General features: G+C 36.8%; 1 protein-coding gene across 1 annotated transcript; it reads right to left on the bottom strand.

Moving 5' to 3' along the window:
- On the bottom strand, nt 1-7,562 carry LOC145579032 (uncharacterized). Its single transcript, XM_081636313.1, has 6 exons — nt 7,405-7,562; nt 5,288-6,543; nt 4,585-4,716; nt 2,452-2,496; nt 1,551-2,366; nt 1-511 (listed from the first exon to the last, which is right to left on the bottom strand). Exons 2-6 carry the CDS (start codon nt 6,537-6,539, stop codon nt 294-296), a joined length of 2,463 nt encoding a protein of 820 aa, XP_081492439.1. The 5' UTR covers nt 6,540-6,543; nt 7,405-7,562; the 3' UTR covers nt 1-293.
- Nucleotides 7,563-7,880: the final 318 nt, after the last annotated feature.

Here is a 7,880-nt window from a genome sequence, read left to right as displayed (position 1 = left end):
TCAAAAGCAGAGCTACATGAATACATGTGCTCACATATATGTACACTGCAATGTCAGTGATTTTTTTCTATATGTTCTCTGATACATATACAGTACATTTCTTCTAATCTTCATAATTAGTGAACCAAAAAAGAGACTGCATAATCTCTATTTCAGCTATATACGCTACCAAGAATCCCATATGTTTTCATTATCAACAGACTAATTAATCAAAATACATCCTTGAAATAGAGCTATGTCTACTTTACCTACGGCAAAAGTTGAGGATTGATTAGTAGAAATCGGGAAGACATTCATGTCTCACCCATGGCACAAGGAATGCAAGGTGGATCTTTTGACTGATCTTCTGGAGTAATAAGCTGCAGACAATGGTCATGAAAGGTGTGGCCGCAAGGTAGAGTAGCTACAGTTGGTGGAATAGGCGGTTGTGAAATAGGGCCTTCGGGTGCAAATGATAAGTCTCTCTTGCACAAAAGACACTTGAATCCGACTGTTGGAGGGAGAGCAAAACCTACAATCAAAAACCGTTGTTAACAACTTCTTGTATTGGGTAGTATGCACACTGGAAGGTAACCAGCACAACAAAATCTTGAAAGCACAGAGCGCACAGCATGCATAATAGCTAAAAAATATCACAGGAAAGGTTACAGCAAGTTTAAGTTAAAACTTTCAAGATAGCTAAGAGTATATGCATGAATCAACAGATTGAAGCTAATATGGGGACCAGGCCAGCAAGGGCCAATGCGCAGCTCTGTAGAGACTATCATCAACGGAAAACCTTGTATAGTTTTCATTAGCTGTATAAAGTAAATCAATAGATAAATAAGAGATCATAGAGCTTTTTGTACTGATTTAGTGGAGTAAATTTCAGTGGATAAGAAAAAGCAAGAGTGCATCAATTATATTATTTCAGCGCAGCAAGCAAGAGAGCAAGGTGTAGACTGTAGAGAATGATGCCACCTACAGCATTATGAAGGAAAACCTAGTCTGGGCAGCACCATTAACCAATTCCAACGCAGAATCTATATGTAAATCTCTGAGATACCAAAAAAAAAAAAAATCCTCCATATTGACACATTGTTTCCGAATAATCAGCAAAACTAATCTTTTCTCTTGCTGGTTCCCACAGTAATTGGAAAATGGTAATGAAGGTCATGCAAGAAATGGGACAGTATTAAACAAAGAATACCCGAGGGTCTACACATATACACTTCAAAAAAAATATATCAAAAGCTCTGGATGGTAAAAAAAATTTCAAAATACTAGTTTGAATAGAAATGGGACAGTATTAAACAAAGAACACCCAAGGGTCTACACATAAACTTCAAAAAAAAATATCAAAAGCTCTGGATAGTAAAAAAAGTCTTCGTCAAAAGCTTTGAAACATGGGCAACAACATTCACACTTATGGAAAATGTTACTATGTTCAGGATTGTTCACCTCACAATATATATGTGTTTAAAGAAGCAACTTCAAAAGCAAAAACTTAATTTAAACCAGATAAACATCTTAGTAAATGAAGGATGCAAGAGAAGACATACACATAATACCTTGAAACTTTATATGAGGCATTGAACTAGGAACTTGTGATGCTCTCAAACCTGGATCAGCCTTTGCTAAAGCAGCCAAGGCAGGCAGAGATTTTTTCCAGTCACTCAGAGATTGACGAGTCATATTTGAGTTGGTCTGGAGCAACTGAAGCTTCCGAAGAGCAGCCAAAGCAGCCGCGTTACGTCCAGAAGAAGATAAAGCTGCTGCTGCAACTCTCTGTGAATTAGTTGCTGGAATTGGAACTCTTGCTGAGCCAGAGCGGTTTGCTATTGTCCTACTAGCTAAAGGGGTTGATGGTGCATCCATGGGTGGTGATGCAAAAGTAGGACTTTTAGCTGCAACCATTGCAGCAGTGGAAGTCTTTGAAGGGGCAGCTACGGAGCTCATCATTGAGCTGGGGATATCCAAAGACACCTCTGCAGAAGAACTATGAGTAGCTGCAGATATTGCAAAATTCTGTGTGACCCTCGCTGTATTAGAGGCTCCACCAGTCTTTGCTTCAGGAGAAATAGATGTAATATTTCTGGTATAATCACAAGCAGCAAAATCTCTCAGTACAGCACTAGGGATATCAGAGGAGTTCACAGCGGTAGTACAGGCTGGCATAGAATGGCCATTAGTAGCAATTTGCCCCAGGGCATTCTGCAGTAGATCTGGTGAAAATTGTTGCATTGATGTTTGAGGCATGATTTTCCTGCGCTGATCATGTATTGAAGCCCGGGGAGGAAAATTTAAGTTTCGTTTGAGAGAATCTCTAGTGACAGCTGTAGAAGCCTGGGGATGTTCATTTTTCACTGTGAAGTCAGCTGTTTGACCTAATAAATCAGAAATCACATACTTCAGACCAATGTAGGTTCTTACACATAACATATATCAAAATCAAAATGAGGACATATAAACCTGTGGAATGCCGACCATGCCCAGTGTAAGGTGGATAATTTTTTCCTGTGATTGAAATTTAAGATTAATATATGACATATCATCATCAGTGAGGTAATAACTCTTTGAAACATGGCATTCCGCAGTTCAGCTAATTTAACTTTTCGGAGCTCAAAGCCTCTACCCACAAAATGTCTCATCAAAGCAGCAAACATAAAGCATACATAAAAAAAAAACAAAAAAACAAAATGCAGGTAAACTTGCATTATAGGTACGAAAAATAACATGTAACACTAGTAACTAAGATGGTTAAACTACTTAAATGATAATGGTGGAGATATTTCTGCTATAACAAAGGACACACAATCAGCTTGCAGACTGTAAGCCACCCAATTCAATGGAAGTCTTTCCTTATTCACACAATCAATGTAATAATGTTTTGGCATCATCGTTTCTGATGATAAAGTGATAAAGAGAATCAAACAAAAGAGCCTGACTATGTTTTCCTATTTTATAATAAACTTTCCTCTAATCCGCAGTTGGCAAATGCTATAGCATGCTAGAATCACGTAACTATTGTGGAATCAGCAGCAGCACAGTAGCTACCTCACTTTCAATTATTTGATTTATCATCAAACCAGTTTGTACTGTGGGAAAATTACTGACTCAGTACCGTTTCATCTGAATGAAACCTACACTGTTTAGAAATCATTTGGCAGCTCATTTAATGCAGTTAACATAGTGTAATGAAAAACTAAACACATGAAACTGAAATGGCAACAGAAACCAGGTCAATGTTTTTACTGCAAATACACAAGGCAGTTAGCCTTTTAAGTAATATTCAGAAAAACACACTTTGAAATAAACACTTCAAAAGTACAATTTTGTATGAGTCAACAAGTAGACGATACATTCTATAGGATGAACAAATAGTACTCACGAATACTTGTATAAGGCGGATTTTCATTAACTTATTGTAAGACGGGTTAAAGAACCCATAAAGTATTTAAAGTTATCCTTATACACTATAAAAATACCAACTTTTAACAAAAAAAATTACACTTAAAAAACACTCATAATGTATTAGATTAATCATATTGGCCTTAACAACATGTATCCATTAGAAAATACACATTAAAATACAACCATACTCATTAAAAATTAGAAGGTACCTTTAATTGTGTTAAAGTTACCATAAAAAATGTTAAAATTACCCTCACCGTCTTTCAATAAATTAACGAAAGTCCGTCTTATACGAAACTTATTGTATAATATTAATACTCCTTACAAAAGCACTATAGTTGCTTTACAAAATTAACAAGTCATAACTTTGCAACAAATAATATTATATCATAAAATCAACCATACTGACACAATGATACATAGATTTGGGTTATTAGATGTATCTATGGACCAATGTATCATTTCAATATCATAGATAACAAACCTAAAAGATTTTGCCAATGTAAATAATAGGGACAATGAACCAAAGTTCCTAAAGCAGTTGAATTCATTGGAACCAAAAGTTATCACATAAAGATTGTGCTTGAAAAGCATACAATAATTAAAAGCATTTATTCTTTATTATTTCACCCTTTGCTTAAAATGTGCCACTCTACATTTTTGAATTTTTATTAAAAAAAAAATTAAATAGATTATTGAAATAAATATAGCTGCACAGTTTAGGATGAAAAAAATAAATCAAATTTTTTTTTTGGAATAATTATGTTCAATGTAGCAGAGCAAATTCAAACCTCTCCATACAGTCTAAACACACAAAACGTTAGAGCCATTATATCTTGGTCTCATCTATCAAATGAATTGGCTTTCCTAATTCAATGAATGAAAAATGATGCTACAACACCTAGCTTGTTGTGTAAGATACCACTATTTATCAGTCAGCCATGAAAAAGGCATGTCCAGCTTTCATATAGATGAGCATTTTTTTGTAAATTTACAGTATCAAGCATCAACTCAGAAAAGCCTGTTAACCACATATCCACAACAAACCTCACTTAGTTAGACTGCTGAAAGAAAAGGATGTATAGCACCCAAGTTACCAACATCTTTGTGATAGCAAACTACATCTTTCAGAATAATCTTTCACAATAAAGCAAAGAACGTAGCAAGCGCAAGCACTGAAAACAGACATACCTGCTGGAACAAACCCACCAGAAAACTGACGGGCAGGCATACCAGCAGAAAGAAACCTACTGGACCGGGGGACAAGATCGTCTCCAATAGCCTGAACAGCAGAACTAGTTGCACAGGATCCAAGTGCAAGGCCTGCAAATTAAAGAGCTAGGGTTACATTCAGATAGGAACTGGCAAATCAACAGCAGGAGACAAAGAATGCCTGACATCTCAGTTCAAAGGAATGACTGTGACATGTTAACAGCGAAAATTATTGATGTGGGGTTTGTAGGACAAATGAGGCGGGATATAATACATTCCATGAAGCAGCAGTGACTGAGCTAACATTTTTCAAGCAACACTTAAAGCACAAGATTTAGCCATAAAAATTTATTGTTAAGTCAATGAACTGTGACCTTTAACAACAGAAGTAGTAAGTAACTGAATAGCTTGGCTTCAGATCAGGAACTAATGTCCAAGACTCCTAGACAGCTTCAGTATTTTCAATCATTCAATGCAGGGCTTTGAATCTCATAAGAGCAGGTTTAATTTCTTTTTCACCTTCTAATCAATGTGAGCTCTTTATATCCTAGGACGCAACATTAAAGCTTCAACAAGTAATGGAATAGGTGACTTCTAGCAAGCTGATTTATACATTTCTTGACACTGGGAAATTCAAGACACATATTTAACATCAATGACTAAAGATGCACGGACTGCTCACCTGACTTGTCATGGCTATCAGATTCTCCTATCCCGGAAGGAGGTGGCATGAGGTTGGTAGTTAGATATGCATTCTGGGGTGGATCAGCAGCAATTTGGTGATTACTTCTCAGAACAGTAGAGTTGAATGGGACTCCTTGCATCCTTCTTCTTACATTCTTGGCCAATCCTTGATTATGACTGTAGTTATTGGTAAGCACGCGTTGATCAGCTCTAGAGCAATCAGAAGGATCACTTGAATACATACTTGAGCCAGATTCATTTCCAGCTTCAGAGGTTCTGCCGCTTGGAGTGGGAATATAATGGTGCATGTTCACCGGCCCTCCATAGAGGTAGGAGGTTGGATTCATATCATGCCTAGAATTCATTAATTGCGAACTACCACCACCAGAAATGTTTTGATTGCCTGAAGAATCCCATGTCGTCACAAGACCATCTGCATTATTCTGAAACCCTGCCAAGCCCCGCACATTGTTAAAGGAATTATAAGGTGATTGACCTTGCGAAGAAAGAGGCGTCTCACTCATATGAATGGCTCTCCCACCATAAGTGTTGGAGTTCACGTAAGATGCAACATTGCCAAGTGACAAAAATCTTCCATCAAGTCTGTTCAATCTGTTTGGATGAGACATATTAGCTCTAACTTGGTTATCATACACTCTTGGGACAGTGATTTGGTTGACCTGAGCTGCATTTTCACTGAAATTAGTAACATGTCTATAGTGCCCTGTTGGCTGTCTGATGCTGTTTTGTGTTTCTACATCCAGGTGGAAGTTTCCAACCCCATGATTAACAGCATTAATGGAATTTCTGTCAATGATGCCAACATTCTCGAATTGAGGTACCCTACTCATGCCATGATAAGAGGTCATCACATTGTTAGGAATATGATATCCAGGACTCATCAAATCCATGCCTACACTAGGAAAACTGAAACCCTGATTGTCTAGAATGGAATTATCATCTATAACAATGACATTTTGGTCAATAGATATATTCATTGGATTTTCATCTACATTAGTACCTATATTCAAATCATTTACAGAGGCTCTAGGTAAATTTCCTTGGTATCCATAGAGATTCCTTGTACGCAAAGGAGAAGATTGGAGCGGCGTAAAAGTGAAGGGGTTAGGGCCACCAGTGCCACTATCATTAGCAGGCAAAGCTTCTTGAGAACTATCATTCTGCAACTGAGGTACACTACTAAAGCCCTCATAATCATCTTGCCTTTGAATTTGATCGCGATTTGCCATGCCTCTGGATGAAGAAATAAGATACTACTATCAGATTAAGAGCACAAATAAACAGTCAGAACATTGTAAACGATTTACTATCACATCAACTTAGATATACTTTTACAAATCAAGCATTTGTGCTCAGAGCATACCACAATTAGACAACAAACTCGACAAAATCAACATCCCAAATTTTTATGACTAATTGTGTCATCTACCGCTTTCCCTAAGGTAAGCTTGCACTGATCAAGTAATTACCCATATACAACGAAACCAAAACATCGAAATCCAGCTCTTCAACTCACCACACCCTTCAATGTGCTGAGAAAACTATCAATCCATAAAACTCCTCAATCACTGCACTAAGCCACAAACTCAAAGTTCAAAGATTTCACTAAAGCAATCCAATTTCGAGACAAAGTTAGCCACCCAGATTAAAGCAAGCACTATGAAACACATTAAATCAGCTATCCACTTTTGAATTAATCACAATTCAAAGGGCCAAAATCTCTAAGTAAAACGGTAAAACCCCATAATTCAGATGCATAGACACAATTCAAAATTCAAACCCATGAATTTCTACATTTTATAACAAAAATCTAACCTAATTCTAGTTCATTTCAGCCAATAAAAATCATCAAATAGATTCTTTCACAACCCACAAACCCCACCTCAAAAAAATGATTTTTTTACAAAAACAAGATCACCCATCAAACAAAATTCACTCCCCAGAACACAAAATTCAATCATCGGAATACAAAAAATACACATAAAAATTCAAATTCAAATTACAACAAAAGACAAAACAAAAAAAAAAATTAAAAAAAATGAAAAAGCAAAAGAAAAGGTAATTCAATAGTAGAATTGGGAAAGAAAGAATTACCAGAAAATCAAAGAAATCGGAAGAAATTGAAAGAGGAAGAAGAAGAAAGAGGAGTGAGCATGAGTGTACGGAAGCCAAGGAGGAGGAGAGAGAAAGAGAAGAAGGGGGGGTTTGGTTTTTGGCGCTGAAGAAAGGGTGAAGCGTTTTAAAGGGTTCGGTGTGGGACCCAGTTACTACTACTAGTATACATACTTCTTCAAGGAGAGAGAAAGACGTAAGACGTAAGATTGTGTTTCTTTGAAGCATTCTGTCAAGTCTTATGTGATGTAATAATACAGCTAGACCTGTGTATTGGGGCGGAAGGGTAGAGTTGTCCAGTCGAGTCGGGTCGGGTCTTGTTTTTGAGTTTGATTTTGGTTGTTTGTTAAAGAGGTGTCCAATTGGGTAATTGAATGGAGTTTAGTTGGGTTGATTCTTGATGGGCTAAGTCTTTCCAAACCAGGTGTTTTTGGGTTATATTTATCTTTTGATCCACC

Source organism: Chenopodium album, chromosome 14, assembly GCF_948465745.1.
Source record: "Chenopodium album chromosome 14, dcCheAlbu1.1, whole genome shotgun sequence".
In the NCBI taxonomy this organism is placed as follows: Eukaryota; Viridiplantae; Streptophyta; class Magnoliopsida; order Caryophyllales; family Amaranthaceae; genus Chenopodium; species Chenopodium album.
Note: the sequence above shows the minus strand (reverse complement) of the source record. Positions and strands in the feature narration are given on the sequence as shown.

Coding starts and splice junctions, on each gene's coding strand:
- LOC145579032 (XM_081636313.1), bottom strand. CDS start 6,539: ATGGCAAATCGCGATCAAATTCAAAGGCAAGATGATTATGAGGGCTTT. Junction 2,497..4,584: donor TGGTGGGTTTGTTCCAGCAG/GTATGTCTGTTT, acceptor TTTCAATCACAG/GAAAAAATTATCCACCTTAC. Junction 2,367..2,451: donor GCATGGTCGGCATTCCACAG/GTTTATATGTCC, acceptor CTGATTTATTAG/GTCAAACAGCTGACTTCACA.